The sequence below is a fragment of the Notothenia rossii genome, assembly GCF_949606895.1.
Source record: "Notothenia rossii genome assembly, chromosome: 6".
NCBI classification, from domain to species: Eukaryota; Metazoa; Chordata; class Actinopteri; order Perciformes; family Nototheniidae; genus Notothenia; species Notothenia rossii.
Window position 1 is genome coordinate 13,218,758 of NC_136909.1, and position 10,802 is coordinate 13,229,559.

General features: G+C 40.6%; 1 protein-coding gene across 2 annotated transcripts; it reads left to right on the forward strand.

The window, feature by feature from the left end:
- The first annotated feature begins 54 nt into the window (after positions 1-54).
- erap2 (endoplasmic reticulum aminopeptidase 2) lies at positions 55-10,608 on the forward strand. 2 transcript variants are annotated; one of them, XM_079688856.1, is made up of 21 exons: positions 55-191; positions 1,033-1,378; positions 1,471-1,657; positions 1,755-1,924; positions 2,006-2,144; positions 2,228-2,362; positions 2,466-2,586; positions 2,688-2,842; positions 2,931-3,044; positions 3,154-3,285; positions 3,564-3,695; positions 4,220-4,288; positions 4,406-4,581; positions 4,692-4,771; positions 4,872-5,055; positions 5,174-5,330; positions 5,431-5,615; positions 5,778-5,939; positions 6,129-6,269; positions 9,762-9,843; positions 10,035-10,608. In XM_079688856.1, the coding sequence occupies exons 2-21, from the start codon at positions 1,215-1,217 to the stop codon at positions 10,176-10,178; spliced, it is 2,829 nt and encodes a 942-aa protein (XP_079544982.1). In that variant the 5' UTR covers positions 55-191; positions 1,033-1,214; the 3' UTR covers positions 10,179-10,608. The 2 variants fall into 2 exon arrangements, with proteins under 2 accessions (XP_079544982.1, XP_079544981.1); XM_079688855.1 differs by lacking the exon at positions 55-191 and adding an exon at positions 245-357.
- The last annotated feature ends 194 nt before the right edge of the window (positions 10,609-10,802 follow it).

Genomic DNA, 10,802 nt, shown 5'->3' on the forward strand with positions numbered 1-10,802 from the left:
GACCTCATGCTAACAATGAAACCCCCCCACCCTAACACGAGGCACAGGGGGAACAGTTTGTGCTTATTGTTGTGAGCTCTTTTTACACAATGTGGGCTTTAACTGGTTAAAATGTTAAAACTGAGGACCGTAATGTGGAGTCAATGAAGAGTCCTTTCATCTACTGGAAACACCTGCCTACGACTGTTGAGGTAAAAAAGGATGATCCTATCAACACACCCAGATTATTATTAACACCTGCACACACACACGCGCGCACACGCACACGCACACGCACACGCACATGGAACTCATAAGAGAAAGTGAAACTCAACAGCAGGAAATGCAGGGAAGGATGATGCCGCTAAAATAAACGAGGTAAAGCTCTTTAGACAATTGCTATTTGATTACTGCTAAGACATTTCCAATTTAGTACTTTAAATGTGAGCAATACTTTACTAACTGTGACTTTATAACAATATTTGAGACTAATTTACGTTTATGTTGTGAATTACATCTTCCTCACCATATCTGCATGGTGCAGCACAGCTACTGTGAGTAGCCTGGTTTGAACTGCAGTTATGCTGCTGCAGCTGTTGTCCCCACACAGTTATAGCTGTGTCCTCAGCCTGTTTTGTCCCATGGAAAATCATGTGGTTTGATTGTCACATGTTTGAGTCTCATTCAGATCGAGTTGTGTTGTTGTTATGGCCTAGCTCAGTTTGCTTATTAACAAACCTCTCAACAGAATGCAGAAGCCCTTTGTAATATAAAAACATTTGCCTCGTACGTTGATATATTTTTTCTGCATTGCAAGCTACCCTTTATGAATAGGTTTGTAGGCAGATACATTATTTGAAGGTTTGGATAACAACTTAACAGTGGCAGTTATGTATGGTCCAAGTTCGAAAGTGATGAGGAAATAACTTTTGAAACCATTACCATAACCATTACCATACAACTGGCTGAAGGAGGCAAGAAAGAACATTGGTATAATCGTTTCATTTAAATATATATGTGATGTATTTTTAATCCTGCTCAAATGTCTTTCAGGTTTCAGAGGAAACGTCCTGGTATTTTTGATTCAGCAGTATTCTGATAGTATGACATCTGGACATCATCCCGGCAGACATTCAACACTCAACCTATATGCCCCGGTTCAATAGTTACTTTTAGCATTTCACACAACCCTTTTTTTTATTTGAAAGACTTGGTTGAAGGACATTTCATCTACGATGGCGTTGTTGGGGCTATTAGTTCTCTCTCTATTCCATGTGTCTCTGGTTGGTTCACACACAAGTTCTAAACACGCACCAAGTCCTCCTCAACCCGCAGGGGAACAGTCTCCTGAAGGATCGGATAACCTCTCGTTCCCTTGGAGCCGTCTTCGTCTGCCAAGGTGCCCTTCATGCTTTTTTTTATAACAGCCCCATCTAAGACATAAGTACATTTTGCAGGATCATTGAATTAACAAGTGTATCTTTATCTCAGGTACATCATTCCTCTTCACTACGACCTCCACCTGCACCCCAATCTCACTAGTCTCAGTTTCACTGGCACAGTGCAGATCCAGATTGACGTCCAGAACAACACAAACTGGGTCGTGTTACACAGCAAGGGTTTGAAGATTTCAAAGGCCACGATATTGGACCAGAACCTCACTCATCTGTCTGATAAGGTAATGGTAAAAGCAGAGTTAATGTTATTACAGCTTATTTGTTCTTGTTACCATTGAATAACACATATTTTCAACTGTCTATCTCCTCTTGTTCTAGGTTCTTCCAGTTCTTCATCACCCTTCCCATGAGCAGATTGGCATTTTCTCTCCCAGGGTGCTCAGCAGTGGGCGAAAGTACTTTCTGTGCATTGAGTTTGGTGCAGAACTTGCAGAAGGCTTCTATGGCTTCTATAAGAGCACCTACAGAACCAGCACAGGAGAGACAAGGTAAGAGATGATTCACAGCAAGCTTAGTAAAATATTCAATAGTCTGTTGTCTATATACAAAAACTATTCTCTGATTTCCAGAACCTTAGCTTCAACTCACTTTGAGCCCACAAGTGCCCGGATGGCATTCCCTTGTTTTGATGAGCCAAACTTCAAAGCCAATTTCACCGTTCGGATCAAGAGGAATCCAGAGTTTATCTCCCTGTCCAACATGCCTATAGTGAGTGCTGCCTGTATTCTAGGTGTCACACATGTTTACATATGTTTAAGAAATGGCTACAATATGTGATTTGTGTATTTCAGGTAAAGACAGTTGAAGTAGGCGATGGCCTGCTTGAGGACCAGTTTGATGTCAGTGTAAAGATGAGCACGTACCTCGTAGCTTTTGTCGTCTGTGACTTCAAATCTGTCACGGCAACAACATCCTCTGGGGTGCAGGTGTGGTTTCCCCAACGATATTTGATTTCCTTCATTTCTCGCCAACAATATTTCTCTCTCAAGGACACTAATTGCTTTTTCATGCACTGTTGTGTATCTGTAGGTGTCCATCTATGCCTCCCCTGAGAAGTGGCAGCAAACTAGCTACGCCCTGGAGGTTGCTGTCAAAATGCTAGATTTCTACGATGAATATTTCAATATCCACTATCCTCTTCCCAAGCAAGGTACTCTATTTGTTTTTGTCACTACTTTTTACATAATGTGACATTTGCTTCTCTTTACACTGCCACTCTCTGCTCCCTGAGCTGTGTTTTTCCTCTCTCAGATCTGATAGCCATCCCAGATTTCGAGTCTGGTGCGATGGAGAACTGGGGTCTGACCACCTACAGAGAGACCAGCCTTCTCTATGATCCTCTCACATCCTCCATTTCTGATAAACTCTGGATCACTATGGTGATTGGCCATGAGCTCGCCCATCAGGTGAGAGTGTGACATTGTGTCTGGACTCTGGTGACAGGATTACATATTTGTTAAGCTTCAGTAGTAATCTTACTGATTTTGCCTGCAGTGGTTTGGTAACTTGGTGACCATGGAGTGGTGGAACGACATCTGGCTGAATGAAGGATTTGCGCGATACATGGAGTATATTTCAGTGGAGGCCACTTACCCTGACCTCAAAGTGGTATGTGCTTTGTTTAATCCGAGAATCAACATAAATGATTAATAGTGGCAGATTAATATTAAGCCTAGAAGAGAGCACTTATTAACATGTTTTGTGTGCAATTTTGCAGGAGGAATATCTTCTGCACACCTGTTTTGCAGCAGTTGGCAGCGATTCTTTGAACTCCTCTCGGCCAATATCCAGCCCAGCAGAGAACCCCACTCAGATCAAACAGATGTTTGACACGGCCTCCTATGACAAAGTAAGCTTTCATTCTCATTCATTCCCAAAGACAACATTCAACTGATAATGGCAATTAATTATGAGTATAATCTGTGGAAATATTTTATCCATAGAATCAAAGATATATAAAAACACTTCTGATTGGCCTGGTTTGAAATTGTTTGAAAACGACCGCTAAACTCACACAGCATAACTTGATCTCTTTATGAATATTGTAACTCCATTCAAACTGTGTTGAAATCAACCTACAATATAACATTTTCTGGCCTGATTAAAATACCTTTTCTTTCCCACCAGGGAGCATGTGTCCTGCACATGCTGCGACACTTCCTGACAGATGATGTGTTCCAGCGGGGGATCGTGCAATACCTCCGCAAATACAGCTACAAAAATGCACTCAACCAGGACCTGTGGGACAGCCTAGCCAATGTACAAACACAATTTACATACATGTGTGTGAAATTCACTGTGAAGTCTTTTGACTTCTTGTAAAGCAATTAACTAATCTTTTTAGTATTTGTTTTATTCCATATATTAGATATCTGGTATATTTATTAACTAACTTAACATTTCATAATGGATGCTGTAGTGTTTTTTTTTAAATGTAGATATTTCCATACCTTTCAGACAGCAGTGCCTGTTCATTCATTATGGCATAAATCAACTGCTGATACTTGAAAGTTTCTCAAAGTAGGGTATCAATCAAAATGAAAAGTATGTCTGTTTTTAGAGTATTATGTTCTCTTTTACCAGTAATGTAAATCATTTAAAAAGAATACACCACTGAGACATGGTGTACATTGTTATAGATTAGAAATCTCACACAAATTAAGTCTCAAAGTTAGTTGTATTGAATGATATCGATCACAGATTTAATTGAACAGCTGCCTTAAAATAAATGTTCATGTATTATGGTAAGGTGCAATGCAGGGTATTTATTGGTTGTTTTCCAGACATGCTCCGAGGAGGACTTCATCTCAGGAAAACACTGTTACAGCAGCAGCCAGGCCTCCAAGAATGCAGTGAGTAAACATAACAAACCTTCTGACCTTTTTTTCATGGGTTTTCCTCAAGCACCTTTTAAAAGATTTCGATCTGACCTTGTGCCATGGTGCGGTCGCACGTGTTGTTTCCTTCAGTACCTGTTTGCAGGGGAACACCTGGACCTGACAGCCATGATGAACACTTGGATTCTGCAGAAAGGTATTCCTCTGGTAACCGTTACTAGGAAGGGGCCCCATCTGCTGCTCAGACAGGACAGGTTCCTGAGGACAGTGCTGCCTTCTGATCCTCTCTGGTCCTCTTTGCAAAAGGGGTGAGCATGCACATGCACTTTCACAGTTTCTAAAACTATTCTAATTTGGTATTACCCAGTAAAACCTTTAAGTTGACCTGATGATACAATAAAACTCTATTTTCCTGTAGTTTCCTTTGGCACATCCCTTTGACATACAAGACGGATGCTTCAAACACCATCCACAGACACCTGATGACCACACAAACAGGTAAAGAGCGAATGTGTTAAATATAAATCATGTATAATATCACTTTTGCTTTGACATTATAGTGTTTTTTATTCTATTATTCTGTTTATTTCTCATTTAGACAGTATACACATTGGAGAGGAAGTCAGCTGGGTGAAAGTCAACACTGACATGACAGGCTATTATGTGGTTCATTACGAGGATGGTGGCTGGGACAAGATGACAAAACTACTGAGACAAAACCACACCGCTCTGAGCTACAAAGACAGGACTCAATTAATACACAACGCTTTTCAATTGGTCACGTAAGCATCTATGTGTTCTTGTGGGTTTGTGTTAGACCAACACAGACAGTCAAAAAAACAGCCTAAATGATCCCTCCTGAAATCTAACATTTTGAAATATTCTTGCATGTCTCCAAAGGGCAGGTCACCTGTCGCTCGATAAAGGCTTAGACCTGATTGGTTACCTGCAATTGGAGACACACAACGTGCCTCTCCTCCAAGGACTGGGCTCTCTGCAGGCCTTTTACCATATGATTGAGAAAAGGAATGAGATTGATGTCACACGCAAGCTGCGGGTAAGAAGACTACACAATGAGGGTGATATACTGTATATGCAAATGTTGGCATTAAAAGCAGTTTATTTTCATGGTTAATGCTTTCTTTTTATGTGTGCAGATGCACATCCTGCGATTTTTCCGTGCTGTCATTGACCAGCAGACGTGGAGCGACGGGGGCTCTGTGTCCGAGCGACGGCTGAGGTCAGAGCTCCTGTCACTGGCCTGTCACCTGGATGACCCTCCCTGTCTGGAGCGGGCCCGTCAGAGCTTCAAACACTGGCTGCAGTCCAAGGGTACACTCAAGTATGTCTGCCGAAATTATATTTTTTACACTCATCATTATAATTCACCAAACTCTGATATCATTCAAATAAACAGCAGCTATGGCCTGTGTGCGGCTGGGCTATTTAATGTTGTATTTCATCATGTCTCTAATGTGCACTTCTCTGCTTGTGTTTACCATAGCCTGCCAACCGATGTGGCAGAGACAGTGTTTTCAGTCGGAGCTCAGGAGGACCACGGCTGGGCTTCACTCTTACACACATACAACATCTCTTCGTCTGCAGCACTAAAAGGCAAAATCCTGTTTGCCTTAACCTGCAGCAGAGACACAAACAAACTACACAGGTACATCTTCTCTCTTTTTCATTTTTTACACAGTGTATGCTGCCACCATGTGGGCAAACATAGGGTATTACATCCCAGTGCTGCAGCCAACAGAAATCTAATATTTATTCTGTGTCCTTGTCAGAGTTAGATGATAGATAATGTGACTCTAATAGAGCATGTTATATTCTGTGTGTGTTTATTTTTCAGATTGCTGGAGTTGGGTCTTGAAGGGAAGGTGATTCGATCCCAGGATCTTTCCTCTCTCATTTTCATGGTGGCCAGAAACCCACAGGGACATCGCCTCGCCTGGAACTTTGTCAAAAAGAACTGGGACACATTGGTTCAGAGGTTAGTGCAACATAAGACATTGTGACAATACAGATAAGATAATAAAAACCTTATGAATAAATGAAAATGCATTTTCCTTACTAATACTACTACTACTACTACTACTACTACTACTACTACTACTACTACTACTACCACTACTACCACTACTACTACTACTAATACTACTACTACTACTACTACTACTACTACTACTACTACTACTACTACTACTATTACTACTATTATGGCAAGCCATTTGAGTATTTATTCCACATCCTTGATATCAGACGGCTATGGCAAGCCATTTGAGTATTTATTCCACATCCTTGATATCAGACGGCAGCTGTCTACACTAGTTGGCTCTTTGATTCCACTTGTTAGAGATATGGTCAAACTAGTTTGGCATTCTGCTTTACTAGTTCAATAAAACATTACACTAGTCAGTCTTTTTCAGCGACTAGTGGCACTTTTGTCCGACTAGTTAGCACATAAGCCTTACTAGTGACGCCAGGAGCAGCACTAGTTGCACCAAAGTATCAACATGTAAGCTTTTTCATGAACTAGTGACCCTCTGACCGTACTAGTGACGCTAAAAGTCTTACATGTTAACTAGTGCGCTGCAAAAGCTCTGACATGTTAACTAGTTACACAAAATAAGCACAACTAGTTAACTAGTGGGGCAAAAACCATTGCACTAGTGTAGCTAGTGGACACTTTGGACCTCACTAGTTAACTAGTGCACATTTTGAGCCTCACTAGTTAACTAGTAAGGTCAAAGGAGGCGGCAACTAGTTAACTAGTGAACATTCTGCCTTCACTAGTTAACGTGTAAGCTTTAATATGTATCCACTAGTTAACTAGTCGCCGTTCATATGGCTCACTAGTGAACGTGTATGGCATACACGTTCACTAGTGAGCCATATGCAAATGAAGCAGGCGGGACCCAGATTCTGATTGGTCAGTTCAGCTCTGTGAGGGAGAGCCTTAGGGGGCGTTCTCCTGCAATGTTTTTAGCAACGTCTCGAAGAAGTGAGGTGCATCAGTCGGGTATTCAGTGCCTACTGTTAAAATATTGTCCGTGGGAAGTCAGTCAGTGTGTGTTTTGCCTAGAAAAATACATGTTTCTGTTTCTGCTTTGCTCCGCTTTCTGTGTGTGTTTTTGTTGGTGCGAGTGTGCGTATGCTTGTGTGAGAGAACACCGGCACTCGAGACACAAAAGTAGCGGATATGATCGTAGGACATATTATCAGCGGTGCCCACGAAATGAATAAAGCTGAAACACTGGACAGATCTTAAAACCAGGGTAACGATAGATCCGTATGATGATAAACAACCTCTCCATATTTACGGAAGTCACGGCGATCTCTCAAAGCTGTGATCCGAAGAGGGTTACTTCCTCTTTCTATCCATCACTAATGTCCCTCCTTCTGTTATCACAGTTCTATTCTAATCCAGCACCTTTCAAATTGCAGCTTAATAAAATGTTTTAAAGAGGATCTATATTCCTGTCTGCAGTCCTAAGGCAACTTTCTAATTTTAACAAAGTATTCAATGTTCTTACCTCATTTGATATACAGTCATATGATCATAATTACAACAATACTTTTGTTTTATATTTTTGTAAATATGGTCATATGACTGTATTTTAAAACACAGTGTATTTAAGCTCTTAAAGAAACAATTTGGGCTGGGTGGCGCTCTATATCTTAGGGCCAATAGGAGACCTCGATGCATTATTTCCCCTCCTCCTCATTAGCATTCTGTGCGACTAGTGCGACTAGTGCACATTTGGGATCCACTAGTGCGACTAGTGAACATTTTAAGCCCGACTAGTTCACTAGTGGAATTTCAATGTATCTCACTAGTTAACTAGTAAAGGGCGAAGGGTTCACTAGTTAACGTGTAGACATTTTGAGCCCCACTAGTTAACTAGTAAGGCCAAAAGACGCGTCAACTAGTTAACTAGTGAACCTTTTGCCTTTACTAGTTAACTAGTGAGTGATTCTGGGTGCGACTAGTTAACTAGTGCAGACAAATGTATGCCACTAGTTAACTAGTTGTGCTTATTTTGTGTAACTAGTTAACATGTCAGAGCTTTTGCAGCGCACTAGTTAACATGTAAGACTTTTAGCGTCACTAGTACGGTCAGAGGGTCACTAGTTCATGAAAAAGTTTACATGTTGATACTTTGGTGCAACTAGTGCTGCTCCTGGCGTCACTAGTAAGGCTTATGTGCTAACTAGTCGGATAAAAGTGCCACTAGTCGCTGAAAAAGACTGACTAGTGTAATGTTTTATTGAACTAGTAAAGCAGAATGCCAAACTAGTTTGACCATATCTCTAACAAGTGGAATCAAAGAGCCAACTAGTGTAGTCAGCTGCCGTCTGATATCAAGGATGTGGAATAAATACTCAAATGGCTTGCCATAGCACCCAGAATCACTCACTAGTTAACTAGTGCAGACAAATGTATGCCACTAGTTAACTAGTTGTGCTTATTTTGTGTAACTAGTTAACATGTCAGAGCTTTTGCAGCGCACTAGTTAACATGTAAGACTTTTAGCGTCACTAGTACGGTCAGAGGGTCACTAGTTCATGAAAAAGCTTACATGTTGATACTTTGGTGCAACTAGTGCTGCTCCTGGCGTCACTAGTAAGGCTTATGTGCTAACTAGTCGGACAAAAGTGCCACTAGTCGCTGAAAAAGACTGACTAGTGTAATGTTTTATTGAACTAGTAAAGCAGAATGCCAAACTAGTTTGACCATATCTCTAACAAGTGGAATCAAAGAGCCAACTAGTGTAGACAGCTGCCGTCTGATATCAAGGATGTGGAATAAATACTCAAATGGCTTGCCATATGCCACTAGTCGCTGAAAAAGACTGACTAGTGTAATGTTTTATTGAACTAGTAAAGCAGAATGCCAAACTAGTTTGACCATATCTCTAACAAGTGGAATCAAAGAGCCAACTAGTGTAGACAGCTGCCGTCTGATATCAAGGATGTGGAATAAATACTCAAATGGCTTGCCATAATTACTACTATTACTACTACTACTACTACCACTACTACTACTGCTGCTACTACTACTACTACTACTACTACTACTACTACTACTACTACTACTACTACCACTACTACTACCACCACCACCACCACCACCAGCACTACTACTGCTACTACTACTACTACTACTACTACTACTGCTACTATCACCACCACTACTACTACTACTAACATATTTACCAGTTTATATATTCACCCTCTAATAAGTGCTTTTTACTCATCAAGTTGCTGTGAGTTGAATGCAAATCCTTTTTGTGAACCAGTAAGCCCGAGCTTTCAAGCAGCTAAAATGCTGTTTAACAAGTTTAACAGGTTCTGATTTACAATAATAAAGACCTCATTATATCACAAGCAACACATTTGTTGGATGATTCACAATAAGTGTGTAACAGCTAATAAAGGAAGATATAATAATTTGTGTCTCTGTTGTCTTTCTGCACTCCAGGTTCCAGTTGGGTTCATTTTGTATTAGAAGCATCATCATTGGCACCACAGGCCAATTCTCATCTCCAGAGGAACTCGCTGAAGTAAATGCACTCTTATGTTTTGAACTAATCTAAAGTCTAGAGCCAATTTAGAGATTACCAATATTTCAATATTTAATGGCTGGCATTGGCAATATCTGTACTAATAGTGATGATAATTAGACATGGAAATCTCTGAGAAACCTTTAGTTGTATGCTTGTTTTTGTAAATTCATCTGTGTTTGATCCTGCAGGTGCAGTTGTTCTTTGAGTCCATCAAAGAGCAGGCGTCACAGCTGAGAGCTGCTCAGGTTGCTCTGGACAACGTGCAGAAAAATGTTCGCTGGTTTCAGAGAAACCTAGAGACTCTGCGAAACTGGCTCAACCAGCAAATGTAGTGAAAGACAGCGGAACGGGAGCTGGTGGTTCACAGATATCACCGATGGGATATCTAAAGTTTTTTTTGTAATGCTTATGGGTTTTATTAGATAATTGTAATGCGATACATTTCACTGAAGATTTGACATTTTTGTATATAAATGAGTAGTTTTGCAAATTTGTAAACGAACACATTTAATTAGTAGAACTGGCAGCTGTGTGTGTGTGTGTGTGTGTGTGTGTGTGTGTGTGTGTGTGTGTGTGTGTGTGTGTGTGTGTGTGTGTGTGTGTGTGTGTGTGTGTGTGTGTGTGTGTGTGTGTGTGTGTGTGTGTGTGTGTGTGTGTGTGTGTGTGTGTGTGTGTGTGTGTGTGTGTGTGTAGGGGGGTGGTAGGTAGAGGGATTTAATGTTGTGTTAATTGATTCTTCAACAAATAAACTATTCAAGTTTTCATTGTGCCTTTCTGTGTGTTGCATTGTGGTAAGTACAATCATTGTATGCGTTCTTTGTCCAAAAACACAGAAATCTATTATTTATTCTGTATCCATGTTAAAGATATGCAAAACCACTTTCATTTCAGACTCTTAAAATGGCAGATCATTTTATATTGTGTGAAGATGTCTCAGATTGCTAACTAAAGGCTAT

Coding starts and splice junctions, on each gene's coding strand:
- erap2 (XM_079688856.1), top strand. CDS start 1,215: ATGGCGTTGTTGGGGCTATTAGTTCTCTCTCTATTCCATGTGTCTCTG. Junction 2,587..2,687: donor CTATCCTCTTCCCAAGCAAG/GTACTCTATTTG, acceptor TTCCTCTCTCAG/ATCTGATAGCCATCCCAGAT. Junction 4,582..4,691: donor TGGTCCTCTTTGCAAAAGGG/GTGAGCATGCAC, acceptor ATTTTCCTGTAG/TTTCCTTTGGCACATCCCTT.